We start from the raw sequence: 25,263 nt of genomic DNA on the forward strand, positions 1-25,263 counted from the left end.
AAAATAAATCAAGTGCCAAGAGCAGCCCTAGTTAGGCCATGTTCCCAGAGATAGATGATGTCAGTTAAAGGAGTGTTGCAGGAGATATTCTAAGATGACTCCTCCACAAAAAAAAAAAAACAAAAAAAACAAAAACAAAAACAAAAACCTTCATCTTTGAATAATTCCCTTCCCTGTGAGTACAATGGGACATGGCAAAAGGGATTTTATAGCTATAATTAAGGTTACTCATCAATTGACTCTGAGTTAATTGAAAAGGAGATTATCCAGGTGGGCATAACCTAATCATGTGAGTTCTTTAGAGAAAGGCAGAGAGATTCAAAACATGAGAGGAATTCAACCAAAGCAGCTTCTCCATTAATGAGATGGAGAATGTGGGGCAAGAATCTGAGAATGGCCTCCAGGAGCTGAGAGTAACCCTTGACCAACATCCAACAACTTGGACTTCAGTCCCACAATCACAAGATACTAGATTCTGCCAACAACATAAATGGGCTTGGAAGCAGATTTTTCTCCAGAGCTTCCAGATAAGAGCCCAGCCTGGCTGACACCTTAATTTCAGCCTTAGGAGACCTTGAGCAGAGGACTGAGATGAGCCTATCTAGATTTCTGTTTTGCAAAACAGTGAGATAATAAATTGACATTGTTTTAAGCTGCTACATGAGTATTTGTCATATAGCAGTAGAAAATGAAAACAGAAAGCTGAACCAAGTGGCAGATGGAGGCAATAGGAAAACCTGAGTCTTTTCCTTTCTCCACAACCCCCGCTCTGTCATCTCAGACAAGGCATACCTGTGTTGACTTATCTTAGGCCTGATAATCCCCAAACTATTTACTCTGTGATATGGACAGTATCCATGGCTTACTATATTAAATTTTCTATTATAGTCTTGATTTGAAATATATCATTAGACCACATATTCCACATATTTTCATTTTCAATACCTCGCCCTATTTAGGTAGTAGAGCATTGGTCATAGGATCACAGCAATGCTCTATGCAATATTCTGTTCATAATTCACCAAAACAAAATGATAATTAACACCCATTATCATAATTCACCAAAACAAAATGATAATTAACACCCATTATTGCTAGACACCTTATTATATTATCAGTAATCTTCACAACCTCTCTGACAGGTAGGTATTATTCCAATTTGGAGGTCAACAGAACTAAAGTTTGAATGGAGTTAAGTGGTCCAAAGATATTTACTAGCAGAAGTAGGATTTGAACCCAGCACATCTTACTGCTAAGTTCAGAACTCTATTGGAGAGTGGTGCATAGATCTGTAAAATGGGCTGTGAAGAAAGCAGATTAGTGATTACTTCATGCTGGAAATGGGCAGATGGGGGACGATATCTCAAGGGTGCTAGTTTATTTTTGAAATGATGACAATATTCTAAAATTGATTGTAGTAATGGTTGTACAACTCTGTGAATACACTAAAAACCAATGAATTATACACACTTTAATTGGATGAATTGTATGGTATGTTGATTATATCTCAATAAAGCAGTTTTCTTTTTTTTTTTTTTAAAGATTTTATTTATTTATTCATGAGAGAGAGAGAGAGAAGCAGAGGGAGAAGCAGGCTCCCAAGGAGCAGGGAGCCCGATGCGGGACTCGATCCCAGGACCCTGGGATCATGACCTGAGCCGAAGGCAGACGCTTAACCGTCTGAGCCACCCAGGCGCCCAATAAAGCAGTTTTCTAAAAAGAAAAATGAGAAGGATCTTGTAGGAGAAGTTGAGGTATATAAGGCAAGGGAAGCAGGTGAGGAATAGGTGTGGGCTAAGTTATGGAAAGCCTTGCATATCAGGCTAATCTGACTGAAATCTGTTCATTCAAAAACAATGGTTCCCCACAAAAGGGTTTTTTGGGGTTTTTTTAAGATTTTATTTATTTATTTGACAGGTGGGTGGAGAGAGAGAGAGAGAGAGCACAAGCAGGGAGAGTGGAAGAGGGAGAAGCAGACTCCCTGCTGAGCAGGGAGCCCAATGCAGGGCTAGATCGATCATGACCTGAGCTGAAGGCAGTTGCTTACCCAACTGAGCCACCCAGGCATCCCCCCACAAAGGGTTTTAAATAAGGGAGTGAAAAATCCTATTAGTGTTTTAGAAAGATACCTCCAGTGGCTACATAGATGAATTTGAGAAGAGGGACGCGATACTGTAGACTAGGAGGTTGATAAAAAGACTCTTGCTTAACTCACTGAAAAGATGGACTTGACCTAAAGGTAATGGAATAGAAAAAGGCCTAGTGTTTGAGAAACAATGCAGAGAGAAAAGAGATGTAACTTTTTAAGAGCCTGAGATAAGGAAGAAGGAGAAGTCAAAGACAACTAGGCTTTCTAGTTTGAGAGGCCAGGTTTGTAAGGATGCTGCTGCCTGGCCTTTTGTAGAGCCTGGGGGCACTGGACAGTGGAATTTTTAAGAGCTCCTAAGTCATTCTAACATGCAGTCAAGCATGTGAACCTATGGCTTGGATTGTTCCTTTCCGGCCAAGGCTGGCAGAAGAAGGCACAGCTATTGCTTGCCAAATGCTTGTAGCCTAGCCAACAAAACATGGCTCTGCTGAACAGAGGTGAAGCCCCATCATGAGTAACTGGGGGTCTGATGGGCCCATCAAGTCGCAGTTTCACTGACGGTGGGTTTTACTAAAACAGATAAAATTTAAGGTAAGGAGAAGACTATTTGAACTGGTTAACATGGAATCAGCGGGCTAGCTAGAGCTGTACTCTGAATAGTAAAAATTCCTAACTATTCTAGTGCAGTGATTATCAAAGTGTGGTTCTCAGACCAGTAACATCAACTTATCTAGGTACTCTTTAGAAATTCTTGGGCTCTAATCCCAACCTAATGATCACAAACCCTGGAAATGAGGCCCAACAATCTGTGAATATTTTTTTTAATTAAGTAAACTTCTTAAAAATTTTGAAATAATTATAGATTCATAGGCAATTTTAAGAAATAATACAGAACAATCCCATCACCCTTTGCCCAATAGATCCCAATGGCAACATCTTGCAAAACTGTAGTACAGTATCACAGTCAGGATATCAACATTGATACAATCAAGTTAAAAATACAGTTTGACTGGGTATTTACACCAAAGATACAAATGTAGTGATCCGAAGGGGCACATGCACCCCAATGTTTATAGCAGCAATGTCCACAATAGCCAAACTATGGAAAGAGCCTAAATGTCCATCAACAGATGAATGGATAAAGAAAATGTGGCATATATATGTACACACACACACACACACACACACACACACATACACAATGGAATATTATGCAGCCATCAAAAAAATTGAAATCTTGCTATTTGCGGGGCGCCTGGGTGGCTCAGTTGTTAGGTGTCTGCCTTTGGCTCAGGTCATGATCCCAGGGTCCTGGGATCAAGCCCCGCATCGGGCTCCCTGCTCAGCAGGAAGCCTGCTTCTCCCTCACCGACTCCCCCTACTTGTGTTCCTGCTCTCACTGTCTCTCTCTGTCAAATAAATAAATAAATAAATAAATAAATAAATAAATAAATAAAAAGAAATCTTGCCATTTGCAACAACGTGGATGGAACTAGAGAGTATTATGCTAAGTGAAATAAGTCAATCAGAGAAAGACAATTATCATATGATCTCACTAATGTGTGGAATTTGAGAAACAAGGCAGAGGATCATAGGGGAAGGGAGGGAAAAATGAAACAAGATGAAACCAGAGAGGGAGACAAACCATAAGAGACTCTTAATCTCAGGAAACAAACTGAGGGTTGCTGGAGTTGAGGGGGCTGGGTGGGATGGGGTAGCTGGGTGATGGAATTGGGGAGGGTATGTGTTATGGCGAGCACTGTGAATTATGTAAGACTGATGAATCATAGACCTGTCACCCTGAAACAGACATTATATGTTAATAAAAAAAAATACAGAGTTCTTCCACCATCATAAGGATCTCTCATGTTGCCCTTTTGTAACCATATCCAATTCCCTCTTGCCCTCATCTACTTCTGAAACCCTGGCCACTACTGTCCCCATTTCTATAACTTTATCATTCAACAATGTTATATAAATGGAATCAAACAGAATATAACTTTTGGGGATTGGCTTTTTTCACTCAGTATAATTCTCTGGAGAATCATCCAGGTTGTGTGAATCAACCATTTGTTTCTTTGTATTGCTGAGTAGTAGGGATATTTGTGTAACCATTCACCTACAGCAATCTTGTTTCAACAAGCCATCCAGGCAATTCTGATGCATGTTTGTTTTTGAGAACCACTGATCTCTAGACAAAGAACTTAAAAAGATAGGGAAGAAAAAAGGCATTTTTCTACTTCCACTTCTTACTCCCTGATCTTATGGGTCTTCTCAGAGGTATGGGAAACCATTTCTTTTCATCTTCACCACTACTGTTAACACACGACTCTGTATCCTGCTTATGGTTGCTATGCATTTCTTAAGGGATCGATGTATTTATTTAAGAAATATTTATTGTGGTACCTCCTAGTAACTGTTCTAGGCACCATGAAGACAGCATTGGAAAAGGTATACAGGTCCCTGCTCATGAATAACTTCCAGGACAGTGAGGCCACAGGAGACAATAAAAAAAGTCAGGTCAAAATAAATGCCATCTGATTTCAGCCCAACCAACCCGATGTGGCCCTCTGAACACAGCTCCAACATGAGCACTTGGATTCTGATGGGCCCATCCAACTACATGTTTGAAACTACTGGTCACTGTGGAAAGATTTTATACTAAGGAACTTTACTTTAGCTGAGAAAGAAGATACTCAGGAAAATACTATTCATAAGAGAAAAATCCTGGAGATACTCCAAATATTCAATAGTAGGGAAATACTTATGTAAATTGCAGCAGACCCAATCTAGAGCATATGGAGTCATTAAATTGATGATTACTCAGACCAAGTAATAGCATGAAAATACCTGTGTCTAATATTATATAGAAAAAAATCAAGATACTGAGTTATATATACTATATAATTCTAATACTATTTTACAAAGGAAGAAAGATTAAACTTCAAACAAATGGATGAGAAAACTTTGGAAGAATATAATTGTAATTATGACTATCAGGATACTAAGTTCACAGATGCCTTCTTTTTTTGAACTTTCTAATTTTCACTAAATTTCATTATCTTTGAACCTACCTATCTACATATGTATAAACATTTTAAAATATAGTAAATGTTGACATTCTGACATGTTAGTGACTTGTGTGTCTTTACACTCAGAGAAGAAAAGCTATGAAGGCAATAGAGCCACTTTCCACAATATTAATTTCAATAGATCAGAGTGGACATGATGAAGAAAAAGATTCTTCAGAGTCTTCCCAGTATACTAGTGCCTAGTTGTATTACTCAATATGCATCCTACATTATGAAAATCTGGCTAAAGGAGAGTTTACTAGTGTCCCCAGAAATTTTGCATAATATCACAACCTCACAAGAAAACAAGAAATAGCAGAAGGATGGCCAAGTAGGAATCATGTCCCACAAATGACTCTGCAATGTCCTCTTAGCTCTGTCAAGGGAATAGGTATATTCCTCTCAGTAACCATGGCAAGAATCGAAACACATTTGCCAAAAATAGGTGAGAATGCCTATTTAGACATGTTTGTGTTATTCTACAATGTCTTTTAAGTCTTTTATGGAGCTCTTTTAAAAAAAAAAATTATCCACAGCTAGAACTGACAATGAAAATTTCATTATAAAAACCAATTTTGGGTGATCTGGGAAGGGTGCATGACAATGTCAGAACTTTGCAGCATCTTTGCTTTATTACCAAGGTTGAATTCATGGAGAAACAAATCCAAGACAACAGAAGATATGTTGCTGTAATGGTTAATTTTATGTAAACTGGACTGGGCTAAGGGATGCTCAGACAGCTGGTTAAACATTATTTGGGGTGTGTATATGAGGATGTCTCTGGAAGAGATTAGCATCTGAATCAGTAGACTGGTAAAGAAGATCCACCCTCACCAAGGTGGACAGACATCATCCAACCCACTGAGGGTTCAAACAGAGCAAAAAAAGGTGGAGGAAAGGTGAATTCTCTCTCTCTTCTTGAGACAAAACATCCATCTTCTCCTCGTGCCCTCAGACATCAGAGGTCCTGATACTCAGACCTTCAGACCCTGGGGTATAAACCAGTGGTCCCTCAGGTTTTCAGGCCATTGACCTTGGATTGGGAGTTCACCATTGGCTCTCCTAGTTTTCAGGCCTTCAGATTCAGACTGACTCATATCACTGGTTTTCCTGGTTCTCCAGCTGGCTTAGGGCATATTGTGTGACTTCCTAGCCTTCACAATCACATGAATCAGTTCCCATAATAAATGACTTCTTATATAGCTATATATCTCCTATTGGTTCTGTTTCTCTAGAGAACCCTAACACAGCGGCCAACACGTATGTGTAGTTTTCAGTGCTCAACATCAAGTTAATAATCAGAAGATAATGAAGAAAAACAAATCAGGAAATCTGAAAAAAATACAAATTTAATATCAACCTCAGCACTCAGAACAAAATGATATATTTAAATCTCAGTACATAAAATAATTTAAAACACTCATGAGGCTCATATTCTATCCTAGGCTGTGTGTTATGGGAAAAAACCAATAATCAAGGAACTTATTGAATATATGGATGCTGATTTACATGGAAGAGTCATGGAAAGACCAGAAGCAAAAGCCAATCTTGGCTGTAGACTAGAAGGACCAGTCAGAAACCAAAGACTCTTTCATTCCCTCATCTCTGCAAAATCTTCTTCCTGTGTTTTATAGAACACAAGTCTCAGAGCTCTCCAGCTTTTGTTCCTAACTGCTTCTCTAACTTCCCACTTCCAGTCTGCCCTCCTTGCTCTTTCTCCACAAGTAGGCCTAGAGTTTAGGATATGGGAAGAATCACCAAACTGACATTTGATTGATTATATATGTATATGAACAATAAGTATTTTTAAACTTCTGTTCCTACAACCAGATTGCATTGAGATTGGAAATTTCTATTTGAACTCTCTAGTATAGATACAGCAGAATTATGAATAAAACAGTAATAGCTAATATTTATTAATCACTTATAAATACCAGGCACTGTCTTAAGTACTTCATACTAGCTCAACCATCACAACTACCATTTGATGTCGATACCATAATTTTCTCCATGTTGTAAATATGGAAATTGAGATTTAGGAAGATTAAACACACTTGTTCAGGATCACAGCAAGATATTGGCAGGGGCTGGATGCAGGGGACCAGTGGAGAAAGAATTCAAACCCAGGTCCTCTAAACTTGAGCCTGCATGTTTCACTTTCTGGAAGACCCCTTGGAGAACTGTGCTTAAAGCTGTCAAAAACTTCTGATTTTCAAACAAAGTTATCAACTCCAATTAAAAGAGGTGGAAATCTGCCTTAGTTTGTGATGGTTTGACCAACTCAGGCTTGTATGTGAGTCTCTTATCTAAAGCTTGGGTGAAGATAAAATCAGAGCCATAAAATGTATTACATTAGTAGACCCTGTAAACCAGAGCTGGGGGTGGATTTTACATATTTTCTGTGTGTATACAAGAGGGACAAATGTGTGTTTAAAAGTTCAAGGATGGGGCAAATGGCAAGGAAGGCAGTGAAAGTATCATTCTACTACACTGTATCTGGCCATAGGGAGAATGCTTTGAATTTGTGACATAGAAATGGCCTTGGCATTGTGAAAGAAACATCCAACATTAAAGCTAAAAATAAGTCTAAACTCCATGTCTAGAATGAAATCTCAGCTGTCAAAAATAGTCCTCAGATGGCAAAAAGTTCTCCAAAATCTGTCAGGATGAACAATAATAAATGATTGGGTCCACAAATGAGTTTACCATTTATTTTGGCACGGCCAGAAAATGTACAGCCACAGTGGGGTTTATATGATGAGTAATATAGTAATGTTTAAAAAGAAAGAAGCAGTAATATTGATATCGCTTCATATTAAACATTTTAACATTGTTTAGACATCATTTCCTAAAAACTCTAAGAATGGTTATGAGTGGATATACTCAAATATGAAGAAATACTATTGCTTTTTTTTTTTTTTTAAGATTTTTTTATTTATTTGACAGAGAAAGACACAGCGAGAGAGGGAACCCAAGCAGGGGGAGTGGGAGAGGGAGAAGCAGGCTTCCGGCGGAGCAGGGAGCCCGATGCAGGGCTCGATCCCAGGACCCTGGGATCATGACCTGAGCCGAAGGCAGACGCTTAACGACTGAGCCACCCAGGCACCCCATATTGCTTTTTTTTTAATAGTCACATATTAAGAGTCAGTTTGTTACTATGGAATCACATATGATGTCATAAATTTGACATTCTAAATGCAAACCAAGGCAGAGCAACAGAAACAACAGGAAATGGAGCTGGGGAGAGGAAAACCTGCATAACAACAAAAGAAATTCAGGACTTAAAAGAAATGAGTCAAACATCTCTGAAACAGAAAAAGAAGGTGAGTGAATTGAATGTCCTAGAATCTTGCCAAAGAGCTAAGGAAATGTAGACATCAACAAATGTAGATATCATTACCTCTGGGAATGTTCTGCAACAATTAAATCACTTCAGATAATGACTACATGTGGAGTAAAGGGAAGGAAAATAAAGAATATGAAGAATGAAGAAAAATGAGATTAAAGCATTCAGAATCAGTCAATCTAATAATTCAGCATTTGTATGCTCATACGTTAGTGACAAGAGGTGAAAACACTGTTGCTATCTTTGGAGAATGCACAACCTAGTAGGAAAGAGAATACATAAACAAAGTACAATTCAGTGCTCAGTAAAAGTATGTACAAAGACACAGGCAATACAAAGGAATGTTTAACTCTGGGAACTTCTCCCAGGTCATACTGAGCTGGACTTTGAAGAACATTAAAGAGAAGAGGCGGTTAGAAGGAAATAGGGTGATATGTAGGCAAATGCAGGCATTTAGCACAAGAGAACATAGAGATAAAAGTGTACCGTGGAGGGCAAGTTGGAGGTAGACAGGATACACCATGAGACACTTGGTCTATAAAACCAGTACCCAGAAATGAAGCATAATTATATTTATGTTTTATAAGTATCACTTTAAATAGAGGGGGTCGATGGATCTAGAAGTTGGGAGGATATGAGGTTATGAAATCTAATCAAAAGTCTACAATTCTAAGAATGCAGGCCCATAATGATCTGAGATCTGGAACAAGGCGGTGATAATAGGGATGGAGAAAAGGGATTGAGTCTCAAATCTCTTTTGCAGTTATAAGTGACAGGATTTTATGGTTACGATGTAGGGAGTGGCTGGAAGGATTTTAGCATCTAGTTCTAGGACCACACAGCTCTGCAGTCATAGACTCAATCATCCAACGAACGCTAATACAAAAAGAGTATTATGCACAGACTGCTCCTGAGCACATTGGTCTAAGCTAGAAGATGAGCTCTTAAAACAGAGAAATAACACTAATCTTGATCGCAGTACAGCTACCGAATTAGCATGAAACAATACAAATAAGGCTCCAATACAATGGTATTTCCCGCAATCGAAAATGAACATATTTGAATAGTGTCCATGACACGAATCATCTCCCTGTGCCCTCCTACATAGCCTTCCCTATTAGTTTACTCATGAGAAACCTCCTTTCACTCTAGCTGGTATGAATAATTAGAAAATATGTACAGAAGGCAGGACTGTCAATGGATCTGCACAGGATTAAGAACCTTGATTTTAAAAATCAAGCTAATATTCGTGAGACTTAGATCCACAGAAGATTGGAGTTACGGTTTATTAAGAAAACAAACAAGTTTCAATTCTACATGGCCAAAGGAAAAGTTCCTTAAGTATCAACCTTCAGAGCAGTAGAGAAAATAAAAGTTATTCTGTGTGAGCAGTTTCACATTTAAATCAAAATCCTGCTGAGCTCTGGAAAATTTTCCCATAGCATTTCGCCTGATATCATTTTTTTTAATGATAAATGCCTCATGCATTAAATCTATAAACCAACAAATTTCTATGTTAAAAATTATTTAGGGGCACCTGGGTGAATCAGTCGTTAGGCGTCTGCCTTCGGCTCAGGTCATGATCCCAGGGTCCTGGGATTGAGCCTCGCATCGGGCTCCCTGTTCAGCGGGAAGACTGCTTCTCCCTCTCCCACTCCCCCTGCTTGTGTTCCCTCTCTCACTGTGTCTCTCTCTGTCAAATAAATAAATAAAATCTTTTTAAAAAATTGTTTATATAGTTCTCTGATATGTGTTATTTTTATTAATGTCTGTAGAACAGAGGGAAAATGTCTAAAATTTATATACATATATATTTTTTTATATTGGCAAAGAGACAAATTCTAATTTTTATTCACCCTTTTATTCCCAAACTCAAGGTTTCTAATGCTCCTGAGATTAATTAATAAACATTCTTTGTTTCCATATTAAGAATGAGACTGGATCGAGGAACTCAAAAGACAGCCTAGACACAGAGAAAAGAAAGGATTCTGAGAAATCAGGAGTTCGTCTGAGCACTCAGGTGAGCTGACCTCTTTAGAGTTGGCAAGAGAATTAAAGACCAGAAAGTACAACAGAAAATTTAAGGGGGCAGGAAAGTTCTGGGAGAGAAGACTGAGCTGCCAAGATTTCTACTAAGGGATACCTAATGTCCTCATGGAGAGGTTAAGGACAAACTAGGAGAAGCTGGTCCCTGCCTTCCCCACCAGTATACATCCCCACAGTCATCTTCTCTGCTCAGCCTATGGGAGGAGACTGGTCTATGTTCAGATCAGGGAGGGAAGGGGAGTCTGGCCATCGCATTGACCATTTTCTGCACAATCTTTCAGATGAGGCGTGCAGTCAATCCGAATCACTTGCTGAGATGTTGCCCCATGCGAGGTCACTCGTCGTGTAGACGCTGCCTTTGTGCAGCTGAGGGAACAGTACCTCTTGGCCCCTGCCGCACAATACGTATTTATATTCACATGTGCCTGTTGTGGGAGCAGGGCCGGCAGATCACCATGATCAGGGTGAGCAGAGATCAAACTACTGATTTTGGAAGGGAACCACAGGCAATCTGGGTGAGGGGAAGGATATGGGGAATAGAAACTTCCACTTGCCTCTCCATAGTGTCTTCCAGTCTGATTCCTCCCAAAGGAAATGCTAGAGTGCTCTACTCCCCCTTAGGCAGCTGCTTGGGAGCCCTGGTGCAGCCTCACTTAGGTGGTGGCCACCCTCATCTTTGTAGTGTGCTCAAAAATGGTAAATATGTCATCTTAGCTTCAGCTAACAGGCTTAACCTTAAGGGAAGAAGTGGGGAAAAGGTCAGAAAAATGGTCAACTCTACCATGTTCCATAAAAGAAGGGTCACAGGTGAAAAAATAGGAGACATCAGATTTGTTTCTTAGTTTTGGATTCTCTTCCAGGTGGATCTCCATTTTTTGTTCATCACAGAATTTAGGATTGGGCCAGAGCTAGAATAGTACATAAGGGTCAATGTTGAATTAAGGTCATATAGGACAGGGACCTTCTCATTGGGTTCTGCTATGTTTAGCTTGAAATGGTTGTTTTGTAGGCACAGGCATGGCAGGAGTGGGTGGTGGGGTATTACACCCCTGGGTCTCTTCTTTCCTCCAAAGGGATCACAGGAATTATCACTGCCAAAGACTGATTCTCGAGGGTACCTTGTGCGAAATCAGTGGTCCCGAACTTCACGAAGCCCATCCACGAGAGGTCCATCAATAGACGAACCTAGAAGCAAGAGCGCCAGTCTTAAGGTAGAGATGGGAGATGAAATGAAGGAGAACATGATATAATAATGATGATGATAATGATAATAATAATAGTTAACATTTACTTATGCTTTCTATGTGCCAGGCCCTGTTCTATGTACTTTACATGTGTTAGCTAAATCAGTCATCATTAAAACAAACAAAAAGACAAACCCATAAGCCCCATTCTACAGTTGAGAAAATTGAAACACAGAGTAATTTGCCTAAGATCTCACATTAATAACACTAATTGAGGTAGATTAAAACCCAGGGTCACTAAGTCTATAAGCTGTACACTAACTTAATGATTAAGCCCTTTGTCTTCTCCATCCTTCCTTCATTTATTCAACAACTATTTACTGAATAATCAAGCCTTAGAAGACAGGATGGACTGTGTTTATAGCAGCAATGTCCACAATAGCCAAACTATGGAAAGAGTCCACATGTCCATCAACAGATGAATAGATAAAGAAAATGTGGTACATATATACAACGGAATACTACTCAACTATCAAAAAAAATGAAATCTTGCCATTTGCAATGACGTGGATAGAACTAAAGGGTACTATGTTAAGCAAAATAAGTCAATTAGAGAGAAGCAATTATCATATGATCTCACTCATAGGTGGAATTTAAGAAACAAAACAGAGGATCATAGGGGAAGGGAGGGAAAAATAAAACAAGATGAGATCCGAGAGAGAGACAAACCATAAGAGACTCTTAATCATAGGAAACAAACTGAGGGTTGCTGGAGGGGAGAAGGGTAGGGGAATGGTTTAACTGGATGATGGACATTAAGGAGAGCTCATGATGTAAAGAGCACTGGGGATTATATAAGACTGATGAATCACTGAACTCTATCTCTGAAACTAATAATATACTATATGTTAATTAATTGGATTTAAACTAAAAAAAAAGAAGAAGAAGGGGTGGAAAAATCAACAAAGTAGATAAATTGTTGAAAAGTATTAGATTGTGTGGTGCTTTGGTCCCTTAACTAGGCCTGGCCCCATGAGAGGAAAATGTTAGTTTTTAGATTAAGTGTTTGGATGCAGAGAGAGAGTGACACAGACCTTGCCACTAGGAGAACATGTATCTCTGTGAAAAGTGGCTCAATAGTCTAACCAAGAATATGCCTTTTGAAATATGTGAAACAATCATGAAAACTGAAATATAGATGCCTAATAATTTATTGCACACCTTAGTAAAGGTATTTTTCTCTAGAATCCTTCCTTTTTATTTAGGAAGAGAATTCTCTCCAAATGAGCTCCACTGGCACACAGAGTTCTGAAGGCAATGGGAAGATACTTGGTTCTCCAGTCTACCAACCTTCCCAGCAATCACTGCATTAATCACAGGAGAAATGTAGAAAGAGATACCTCTAGGTGTTTTGTAGAGTCTGCTGGTGGGAACATCTGGTCTAGTTGTTCATAGAGTTAACTAGAGGTCACAGATGAAGGCAGTGGTAAGCAAGGACCTTTACTCAAGCCCTCCATCCTACCTGGAGGTCTCTGAGAAAGTATAAGGGAAGCAAGCAACAGTACTTTGCAAACTACAGGCCAGCTGCCTAAGGGTAAGGAAGAAGACCTGTGCCCTATCAACTCCAGGAAAAAAAAAAAAAAAAGTGTGAGGTGCTGATGGGGGAAGGTAGGGGAAAGTAAAATAGGCCTATCTCTGTGTCCGTGTAACAGAAATATACAATAACTGGGGCCCTGAAACATCTGAGCCCCTTCGAGCCCTACTGAAAGGAGCTATGATGAACCAGGATCCAACTAAGGGCTAAGAATGGAACAGTCCTGCTGGACAGAGATGGGGACAGGTGAGCATCTAACTCAGACTCCCACTTTCTTGCTCCAGCTCCCCAGTAGCTCCACGACCTCCCGGACTTCATCCACCTCCCCCAGCCAGCAAGAGTCCCTGAAGCAGCTGTCCGAGCAGCCCTCGCCGCCCACGCCACCTTTGCCTTCCACTCCACCCATGCCTCTCGACTCGCGTCCTCCCACCCCGCCGGAGCCCTATAGCTCTTCCCGGCGCAGCACCAAGATGCACGAGAATTCCGAAGCCTGGGCTCATGGCATCGTGCGGGATATCCGGGACTCCACGCAGCAACGGGATTACCCGCGCACGCCCCCCACCGAATGGAAGTCCTATAGCCAGCGCAGATCGACCTACTCCTCCCCGCTAGACCGGGACTGTCTGTCGGAACTGCCCCGGCAGCATCAGCAACGGGAGGAAGAGGAGGACGACGAGGAAGCCTACTGGGCCTCCGTGAAAACTCTATATGAGAAGATCCCGAGCTGCTCCCGCCCGCGACCGGTGAGCAGAGCCCACCGACCTGGTACTGGAAACTCCCCTCCGTGCAACCCTGCAAACCTGAGTCTCCCCCAGCCTCCCTTCTCTCCAATGTGTAGTGAAGTCCTGCCCAGACCCCTGCTTCTCCCCTACCCCTGCAGCCTCAGGAGTTGGGAGGGAATACCAGCCCTTGGCTGTCTCCAACATCCCAGTGCTCCAAGCGGGGCCTAGATGTTTTCTTCCCACCTTGCCCTGGCATACGCCCCTTTTCTGATCCCTTTGGTCTGTGTGACTATCCTCCCACTGGCGCCCCTCTCTGCAGCCCAAACCCAAGAATGCCATCACCATCGCTGTGTCATCCCGGGCGCTTTTCAACATGGTGGATGGCAGGAAAATCTACGAGGAAGAGGGTCTAGAAAAGTACATGGAATATCAACTCAACAACGAAAATGTCATCCTGACCCCAGGGCCCGCGTTCCGCTTTGTTAAGGTACCCTGCAAAACTCTGTTTGGAATGTCAGGACCCTGGATGGAGATGGAAGGACCCAGGCAGACCCTTGGGATCTCATCCAGTTTCCCTTATATTTCCCAGTCCCCCCATTGTAATTCTTGCCCTTTTCAAGTTGACCTCAGGCCAGCTTATGCTTCCATGGGAGGCTCCCAGACTAGTGAGGAAGGGCCTCAAGTTCTAGATTTGGGATGTTGAGAAGGCGCTCGGTGGAGTTCTAATCATGACACCTGTAAGAAACACCTTTGTTCCCTTCCTAGGAGTGGTAACTGGAAGCAATAATGAGTTTACAATCCCAGCAGTAGAAACAAAATGCCTCATTAAAATGAGATGAAATTCACTTGAGATGCTTTTGCCCCTAACATAACATATTAAGAAGATCAAGATGATCTTGTTGACATTTGAGGGGGGGGCATGATTTTAATAGAAAAAGTAAGGTTCTCTTAACTTACACTGAAATGTATAGCACTTGTAACACTGATACTCTATATAACTTATACAAGTGTTATACAATAACATAACCAGGCAGGAAAAAATGACACCTACAAGTCGTGAGTAGAAAGTACTTATGGGGCATGGTAGAAGCATGGGAGGAAGCCACTAACCTATTCTAAAGACTCATATTTAAAAAATAGACAAAGTGCATTGGTAGCACATATCCTAAAATTGGAACAATACAGAGACCATTAGCATGACTCCTGTGCAAGGATAACGTGCTAATTCATGAAGCGTTCTATGTTCCTTATTTTCACAAGAAATAATAATCACCCAATGATCAAGAAAGAAAAGCAGATTTTAGGAATAAAAAAAAAAAAATAGACAAGCTTGAAAGTGTTGGCCTGATCCTTCTCTCTACCTGCCCCACAGAGAGAATTCTAGAAAACCAAATGTCATAACAATTTTCAACAAACATTGCCTATCCATTCAGCAAACAGTAACGAAGTGCTGTATAAAAGAGGCTGGAAATAGAGAAATGAATGGCATAACCCTGCCTTAAAAGAGCCATAGTCCCTCAGTGAAGAGTCTCCAGAGTTTGAATTTGACACCAATGATGTCGTTTCTCTCCAGACTCCAGACTCCAATGGCCACCTTGCCTGGTCCTCTTTATATGTGCTTATGTTTGTCACCTGCAGGCACTGCAGCATGTCAATGCTAGACTCCGTGAGCTGTATCCTAATGAACAGGACTTATTTGATATTGTACTGATGACTAATAACCATGCCCAAGTGGGAGTGCGGCTTATAAACAGCGTCAATCACTATGGTAAGTAAAATAAATACCATGTGGAAGAACAGCTTGCTGCTCTGGGAGAGGGAAGCCGTGTTATTTTGCTGACTGTGACCTAACTAATGCAGTGTCTTTGATACTGACACCCCCCTTCTACGTGAGGAATGTTTATTTGCCCATGTCAGAGAAAGATAGGCCATGTTCATTTTTAACTTTAGCACAGAGTTAGGCCCAAAGCTCTGGACTTAACTTGTCAAGTGTGAATTTCAAAGTCTTAATCCCAGCTCCTGCAATATACTTCTCTGTTTTATGTTTTTCACTTCTGAACTTGACTTCAAGAAGCCATCCACCCAGAGGCTTTCTCTGTGTGATCAAACTTCTTGCTCACCACAGATCTGTGTTTAAGGTTTATGGGTTTTCACCTTTCCTTTCCACTCCTACAATCTGATTCTCCCTGACTGCTTTCCCTACACATCAAATCCATACCCATGTCAGCAAAATTGTCTTTGTTCCTTTACATGGAAATTTTGACTGACTCTAGTCTCCTCACAGCATTTCCATCAGTGTGTTGGATTCTTTAAGAGAAAATCCCCAATTTCCTGTTATGGAATTCCATGACTTATTATTTGGGGACCTTTAGACTATTTTCTAAGTGACCTATCCAGGCTTATGATATGTCAAGTCAAAGTAAGGTTGAACTTTGGCATATTTAAATTCAAGGTTTAAAGTGGGCATGCTTATAAATAAATAAGATGAATTACAACTTATGAGTTTTACATTATCTTAATTATAAAGCTGATGTCTGAGGAGCGCTTGAGTGGCTCAGTCAGTTAGGCATCTGCCTTCGGCTCACGTCATGATCCCAGGGTCCTGGGATTAAGTCCTGAGCAGGGAGCCTGCTTCTCCCTCTCCTTCTGCCGCTCCCCCTGCTTGTGTTCTCTCTCTCTCTGTCAAATAAATAAATAAAATCTTTTAAAATTAAAAAAAAGGCTAATGTCTGAGACATACTTTAAAAAAAGGTTTGTCTTTCAAAAAAAGCAGCTTTTCATAGTGTTATGACATGGAAAGAGAACACAGATAAAAGGTTTAGCATAGATGAGTAGCATAATCACTCAGTAAACAGCAGCCATTATATTTTACAACACACAATCTTGCGCAATTTAGTAGGTGGCTTAGGTCTATTTATCCCTCACCAAACTGGGCCCAACAAGGCTAGCAGCATAAGGAAGCACAGTTATCTACCTGTCAATTCTGCTAATGAGTTGATTGAGCTCCATCTTCTCATGCAGCCTTATTCATGGAATAACAGCCTTTCACCTGGAAGAGTTAGTTGGTTGCTTCCCTTCTCTGGGTGTTGAAGGCAATTTGTATCTCCCTCTGCTGTGGCCTGTTACATTATCATTCTCTGTCTTACATGCCTGACTGCTCAGTGGACTGTGATCTCCTTAAGAAGTGGGAAGATGTTTTAACTCTTTCTGAAGTCCCCAATGCCACCAAATAATTTCTGATCATATATTAATATTAATTTATAATATTATTTAAGGGCTTGTGGAATACACTTTTGTGACACTTATGTCCAGTGTTGGCTTTAGTGAAAAACTGAAAGTATTTCGTTAATACTTCCACCCCAATTGTTGATGGACCCTACCTACTCTGTGGGTCCATACAGAGGAAAAACAACTGACTAGACTCAAAATTCTGCTTTATATCATGTGCAGCTACCCAGTTTATTATGAATCTAAAAACACTTTGAATGGGTATATACTATTTAGATGCATAATGTTATACTTTATTTAACTGCTCTCAAGACAGTGTTCTGCTTTTACAAATGATCCTGAACTGAGACCTTTCCACATAAATCTTTATCAGAGTTTCAGATTATTCCCTTAGAATAAAACTAACAAAAAGGTCAAAAGGATAAACCAGTTACATTTCTTGATACATCTTGTCAAATTACTTTCTAGGTAGTTTGTACCAATTTATACTTTCATCCAAAGTGAAAATGGGTGCCTATTTTACAAAACTTTCACCATATCTAGCATTTGTTTTTTAATTGTTGTTATTTGAAAGACATTTAATGGTATTTTAATATTTAGTCTCCTAAATAATTACATTTAAAATTTCAAGTCAGGGGACACCTGGGTGGCTCAGTCGGTTAAGCAGCGGCTCTTGGTTTTGGCTCCGGTCATGATTTGGGGGTCATGGGATCAAGCCCCGACTCAAGCTAGGAGTCTGCCTGAGGATTCTCTCTCCCTTTCCCTCTGCCCCTCCCCCACCCCCCTGCTAATGGTTGCTTTCTCTCTCTTTCAAATAAATAAATCTTTAAAAATAAATAAATACAATTTCAAGTCAAGAAAGAAACAATTTCAGACCTGTTGTTGTTTTTAGAAAACAGTTTAAATTCGAGCACTGCTTGTCATTACTATTATACTGTTCCTGAAGAAATACAGAAATGGTACTTAAAATAGAATCACACATTACCTATCTCTTTCAACAAGTGAATAGCCCATGGTTGAATTAAAAGAACTCTGTCTAGTCTAGACAAGAGTCAATGTGAATCAGTGGGCTTAGACAAGTCTTTATGTCTCAGTTTCCTTTTCTGTAATGATGATAACAATGCCTATCATACAATTGTTGTGAGAGCAAATTGGCATGGTCTATGTGGACATACTTAATAAAAAATAGCTTTTTTATATATAACATAGCAATTTTTCAATATTAGTGCTACAAAGGTAATTCTAAAACCTCAATAAGCACTCAATTATTACTAAGATAATTTTGGTTTACATTTACAGTAAGTATATTGTCTTTAGTCTCTGACATAACAAAGTCTTTCTTGCCCAATAATAGGCTTATTAATTGACCGCTTCTGTCTGACTGGTGGAAAAAGCCCCATTGGCTATTTGAAGGCATATCTTACCAACTTGTATCTTTCTGCAGATTCTGAAAAAGTACAAGAAGCAATACAAGAAGGTATTCATTTGGTTTTATCCCTCAAATTAATAAAGAGGTTTGCACCTCTTTATTAAAGAGGTTCATTGGGCTTCATATATGATTATGTGGCTTATGTCTTTGTTAAATTTTCTGCTAAGGTGATTCCACAAGTAGCAGCCCCTAAATCTGTCTTTTAGAGCTTTGACCTTCTTGGAGGTGGACATTCTCAGTGATTGTCCTACATCCCATTTTACACTTTCCCATCCATTATAGAAATGGAGGCAGTGTGTAAACAATTGTTTTGAGATGTGTGGTTATAAAGAGCAATTGAGTCATCAGGTTACATAGGGTAAAAAAAAATATTTCAAGGTCTGGGAGGACCTTTTTTTTTTCTTTTTTTAATCATTAAAATGGTAGAAGAAACTGATGCCTCTGAGAAGAGTGTTAATAAATCTCCATGGTCTGCCAGGGATCGCCTCTGCAACAATGTTTGATGGAGCCAAAGACATGGCTTATTGTGACACACAGCTCCGTGTGGCCTTTGATGGGGATGCCGTCCTCTTCTCTGACGAATCTGAACATATTGCCAGGGAGCATGGGCTGGACAAATTCTTTCAACATGAAACAATGTTTGAGAATAAGCCTCTTGCTCAGGTAGGTTCAGTGAGTTCTAATTAATTTTCATCTACTTATTTTCCAACATATAGATATACATATTTTAAATTATTTTAGGCAGCCACTCTTCATTTCTTATCCTTTATACTTTACTCCCTTTCATGAACTCCTCATTTTGAAACATATACTGCAAACTTGGGTTTTTGTTTGTTTTGTTTTGTTTTGTTTTAGCATTCTTTTATCTATCCTTTTTGGAAGTGTTCCTATGATCTTCTCATGATAATGAGTTCACCTCCAAATTACAAGTGATAGAAGTAATATGGCTTACCAGTAAGCTATTTCTACATAATAAGTTCTCAGAATAGTAAAGTGATTTCCAATAGGTCGGTAAACATTTGTGGACCTCTCTGCCCATAAACCTCAAACTCACTAACAGCATTACTTAACTGAGAAAATTTGCACAAATGAGAGCTCAAATTAAATCAAAATAATGAGCCTCAATAAAGTTCAAGCTATGAACACCTAATCAAAATGAAACTGAATATTTAGGTTTTTTGGAATCAATCCATGAACTGAAGTGTTAAAGTCACAGTATAAAATGAACAAAACTTACAACTTCTGAACCAAAGGAAATCTGAAACATCAAAATATTCTCCAAACTGAATCTGAACTGATAGATTATTTAGTTTTAATCTAAGAATTTTACCAAAGAATTGGTCTTTTTTCTCAGCTCTTCTTGAACATAAGATAAACTTAAATGTTGTTTATTTTATTAGACTTATAAAAGTATAAATAGAGAACAGAAAGCTGAAGAGTTTCACTAACTCACCTCTTGTTACAGCAAGTGATATTTAAACTGTGTGTGTGTGTGTGTTTTAATCAGAACTGTTGAGGTGTAATTTATATATAGTAAAATTCATAATTTTTAGTGGATGCTTCTAAGAGTTTTGACAAGTGTATACAGTTATGAAACCATTACCAAACTCAAAATACTCATTATACTCACAAAATTCCCTCATGTCTCTTTGTAGCCATCCTACCCTGCTATCTCCAGGATCTATCCCCTACTAATCTGATTTCTGTCCCTATAGTTCTGCCTTTTCTGGATGTCACATAAATGGAACTACACAGGATACAATCTTTTGAATCTGACTTCTTTTATTTAACATAATGTATTTGAGATACATCCATATCATTCCATGTATTAGTAGTGTCTGTTCCTTTTTATTGTTGAGTCTCTTCTATGGATGTACCACATTTTCTTTATCCATTTACTTGTTGGAGGATATTTAGGTTGTTTCCAATTTTTGGCATTTATAAATAAAGCCATTTTAAGCATTTGCATACAGGGTTCTGTGTAAACTTAAGATCTGATTTCTCTTGGATAAATACCTAGGAGTAGGATTACTAGGTCACATGGTATATGTGTCACTAGGTCATATATTTAACTTTATAAGATACTTCCAAAGTATTTTCCCAAGTGACCAGACCACTTTGCATTCTGAATAGCACTATACATGAGATTTTGTTGCTCTGTATTTTGTACTGGTAAGTTGTTTTTAGTTTGGTTCTTTTAAGTTGTTCTAGTGGTTATACAATGGTATCTCACTGTGGTTTTAATTTGCATTTCTCTAGTGACAAATGACATTGGACATGTTATCAGGTGTTTATCTGCCATCATTTGTACTCTTTGGCAAATATATCTGTTCAAATCTCTTGCTCATTTGTATTGGGTTTATTATTGAAGTTTGAGAGTTCTTAACATATTCTGGATAGAAGTCCTTTATCAGATGTGTTTTGCAAATAAAAAGCATGTCTTTTTATTCTTTTTATATCTTTCAGTATATTTTGATGAACAGAAACTTATAATTTTGATGAAGTTCAATTTGTCAGTTAATTCTTTTATGAATTGTGCTTTTAATGTCATATCTAAAAACTGTCAAAGTCACATAAATTTCCTGTTTTTGTACAAAATTTTATAATTTTAGTGTTTTTTAAGGATTATGACCTATTTTGAATTAACTTTTGTTTTTGTGCAAAGTATTGGTTAAGTTCAATTTACTGCTTATGGATATCCTAATTGTTCCATCATTATTTGTGGAAAAGAATGGCTTTCTATTCCTTTAACATAGGTGTGTATGCTTTTACCAGTATCACACTGTCTTGATTAGTGCAGTTTTATAGTAAGTCTTGAGATCAGGTAGTGTGAGTCCTTCAAATGTGTTATTTTTCAAAATTCTTTTGGATATTCTGATTCTTTTGCATTTGTATACAGATTTAACAACGAGCTTGTGCATTTCTGGAAAAAAAATCCTGCTGGAATTTTGATTATGATAGTGTTGAATTTTTAGCTTAATCTTGGGGAGGGGGATGTCTTAATATCAAGTCTTTCAGCCCATGGACATGGTATATCTCTCCATTTATTTAGGTCATCTTTGATTTTTTTCATCAGTGTTTCAAATGTTTTTGTATACAGATATCACACATACTTTGTTAGATTTCTACCTAAGTATTTCATAATTGTTGTGTTATTGTGAATGATATTTTAAATTTTTGATTTCCAATCTGTTTTTTGCAATATGCAGAAATACAACTGGTTTTTGCATATCAACTTTGCATTTTACAATTTCGTTAAATTCACTAGTTAGTATAGTAAATTTTTTGTAGATTATCTGAGATTTTCTCCATAGACAATACTATGAATAAAAACACTTATTTCTATGTTTCCATTCTGTATGTCTTTTAATTATCTTTCCTGCCTTATTACCTTTGCTAGTACATTCAGTACAGTATTCAACAAGAGTCGTAAAAGGACACATCCTCGCCTTGTCCCTGAACTTTGGGGCGCATCATTCACTCTTTGACTACTAAGTATTTATAGAGAATATATTTTGTATGATTTCAGTTCTTTAAATTTGTTGAGGAGTGTTTTATGCCCAGAATATGTCCTATCATGGTGAATGTTTCATGTGTACTTGAGAAGAATGTTGATTCTGTGTTGTTGAGTAGTCAAAAATGTCAATTAGCTTAAGTTGACAGTGTATTAGTCAGGTAATATTGCCCAAGTTTTCCAAATTGTCAATGATTTTCCATCTATTTCTATCCACTATTGAGGAGGCAGTGTTGAAGTCTTCAAGTATACTTTGAGGATTAATCTATTTCTCCTTTTAATTATATGCATTTTGCTTCATGTATTTTTAATCCTTTTGCTTACTGCCCAAATATTTAGGATCATTATATCTTCTTGGTGAAATAATCCCTTTTCATTATGTAATGTCTCTCTGTCTGATAGTCATATAAACACTGCAGCTTTTTACTTTTTGGTTTGTTTTTTGAACTGGTGTTTGTATTGTATATATTTTCTATAATTTTTACTTTTAACCTATTATGTTTTTACATTTAGATTGTTTCTATATTTAAATTGGCTTTCTTGTAGATTATATATATATATAGTTCATGTTACTTTTTTGGTACAATCTGACAATCCTTGTGTTTTAACTGCTATTTTTAGACCATTTACATTTAATGTGATCATTACTCTGGTTGGATTGAAATCTATCATCTTCCTCCTTTTTTCTGTATGTTCCATCTGTTGTTTGTTTTTCCTTTTCTTACGTTTTGCTTTTGGATTTATTGTAGGTACTTTATGTTTCCAGGATTCCATTTTATCTCCACTCCTGACTTATAACTCATTTTAAGTTTTCCAGTGATTACCCTAGGATTGATAACATACCACTTTAAGTAATCACAGTCTATTTTCAAACAATATAATGCCACATCATGTATAGTGTAAGAATCTTACAACAGTATACTCTCAACCCCTTCCTCCCATATTTGGTGCTATTGTCACACATTTTATTTTCACCTATTAACTCACAATACCTTGCTATTATTTTTTATTTGACTCAATTATTTAGAATGAATATGGATAAGATAAAAAATATATCTTTTGTATTCATTTTCATTTTAACCATTTCCAGGGATCTTCATTTCTTTGTGTAAATCCAGCTTTCTCCCTGGTATCATAATCAGTTTGCCAGAAAACCATATTTTAACACTGTATGTAGAACTGATATGCTATTACCAAAAGTTCTGCTTTTCTTTGCCTCAAAAACTCCTTATTCTCCTTCACTTTTGAAAAATATTTTATTTTGACTGGACGTAGTTTTTTGCACTTACCGTATTTTTATTTTAGCACTTTGAAAATACCCATCCATTATTTTCTGATTTCCGTAACAGTCTCCAATCCCACTTCCAGTCGTGGAGGGTTTTTTTCTTTCCCTTTCCCCCACAGCAGTGGATCTTTACCTGCGCCCTAGGCGTGACAGTGTTTGAAGCCCTTCTGCTGGCAGTGTGAGACTTTTGTTACTTAGGAAACAAGAGGCAAGATGGAGTTTTAGTCTTTTCTCACAGTGGTAGCTGCTCCTGTCCTCCAGACTGCACTACCAAGGACTGTACTCTCTCATTTCCCATCCTGCCTACAGTCTTTCTCATAAACAACTAGTAAAGTCCATGAAAAAAAAGCCTGTAAGAGAGTGTTTTGGGTCTGTGACTTTCAGGGCCTCTTGGCTCTCTTATTAGTCCAGATCTGGCCTTTATCAATATGCTTGTTTTTTAACTATCTCAATCTTTCATACTTGCTTATATGGTATCTGATATGGCATCCTCCATTGCTTTGCCAAAGATGTGCCAGTTCTTGAATTCCATATGTCCTTGAAGAGAACCTTAGATTTTCCCTTAGATTTTTTTCTTTACATTTCATGTTAGTCTGTTGTCCTATTACCTATCAGCTCTCTAATGGGCTCAATAAATGTTATGATTTTTTTTTAGATTATCTTGGTTTTTCTTTTTTTTTTTTTTAAGAACTTATTTATTTATTTGAGAGAGAGAGAGCACAAGAGGGGGGAGCGGGAGAGGGAGAAGCAGACTCCCTGCTGAGCAGGGAGCCTGATGCGGGACTCGATCCAGGGACTTCAGGATCATGACCTGAGCCGAAGGCAGTCGCTTAACCAACTGAGCCACCCAGGCGCCCTTGGTTTTTCTTTTTAAGATAGGAATATCATCAGTCTTTCCAACTTTTTTTTTTTTTTAAGATTTTATTTATTTGACACAGAGAGAGAGACAGTGAGAGAGGGAACACAAGCAGGGGGAGTGGGAGAGAGAGAAGCAGGCTTCCCGCCGAGCAGGGAGCCCGATGTGGGGCTCGATCCTCTTTCCAACTTTCTACATCCTAGGCACATTCTAAATGTTTTAAGTCATACAGCTTCTCAAAAAAGTATTTTTTTAGTAACTTTACCTATTTCTATATTTTTATTGACAAATTATATACCTGTACTGCTGCACAAATGTTTAAATTATAAAACATACCCAAAAATAGAAATAAGAAAGCATGATATGGATACCTGGTTTGAGTATGGTGACATAAACAGACTGGTCCCTATTTATTCCCTTTGGAAACTACTCAAAAGCAGCAAGAAGAATTGTATTCCTCTGTGTTTTAAAGCCAAACTAGTCATGAGTTGAGTGACTACTGCCAACAGTCACTATACCCCCTTTGCTGCTGTTGCCAAAAAAAAAAAAAAAGTTAATAGTTTTTTCACATATATATAGATAGAGATACAGATATTTCACCTTTAAAAAGTGAATTTTATTTGTTTTTTTCCCCTGATATATGCTGACAGAGAAACAGTGATCTAAATAATGTTTAGATCTATACAGACAAATGATCATCTAAATAAGCCATGTTTATTAAAAAACAGTGTGTTTCCTGAACAGCAGGGTGGAAGGGATCTTTTGAATTATGAAATCAAATCAGCTTTAGAATATTATCCTTGACCTTTGCCATAAACCCTCTAATTGTTCCAAGGAAAACCAGTCTGCTTCAGTGATGAGTAATAAAAACAGAACCAGCATAGAATATAAGCAAAGAT

At 38.4% G+C, this 25,263-nt stretch overlaps 1 protein-coding gene and 1 non-coding gene across 2 annotated transcripts in view; both read left to right on the plus strand.

Moving 5' to 3' along the window:
* The window catches only part of NT5C1B (5'-nucleotidase, cytosolic IB), a 33,318-nt gene that overhangs the window by 5,885 nt on the left and 2,170 nt on the right, over positions 1-25,263 (plus strand). The window contains exons 2-9 of the mRNA XM_081797309.1: positions 10,437-10,526; positions 10,834-11,067; positions 11,626-11,763; positions 13,615-14,073; positions 14,372-14,539; positions 15,691-15,820; positions 18,635-18,757; positions 19,188-19,372. Of these exons, the coding sequence (XP_081653435.1) occupies positions 10,437-10,526; positions 10,834-11,067; positions 11,626-11,763; positions 13,615-14,073; positions 14,372-14,539; positions 15,691-15,820; positions 18,635-18,757; positions 19,188-19,372 (1,527 nt within the window). The remainder of the gene's footprint in view (positions 1-10,436; positions 10,527-10,833; positions 11,068-11,625; positions 11,764-13,614; positions 14,074-14,371; positions 14,540-15,690; positions 15,821-18,634; positions 18,758-19,187; positions 19,373-25,263) is intronic.
* Positions 15,198-15,300, plus strand: LOC115940841 (U6 spliceosomal RNA). The gene has a single exon (XR_004075571.1). It is a non-coding gene; the product is annotated as a U6 spliceosomal RNA (small nuclear RNA).

The sequence above is a fragment of the Leptonychotes weddellii genome, chromosome 10 (genome assembly GCF_054177405.1).
Source record: "Leptonychotes weddellii isolate Sample4059 chromosome 10, ASM5417740v2, whole genome shotgun sequence".
Taxonomy (NCBI): domain Eukaryota; kingdom Metazoa; phylum Chordata; class Mammalia; order Carnivora; family Phocidae; genus Leptonychotes; species Leptonychotes weddellii.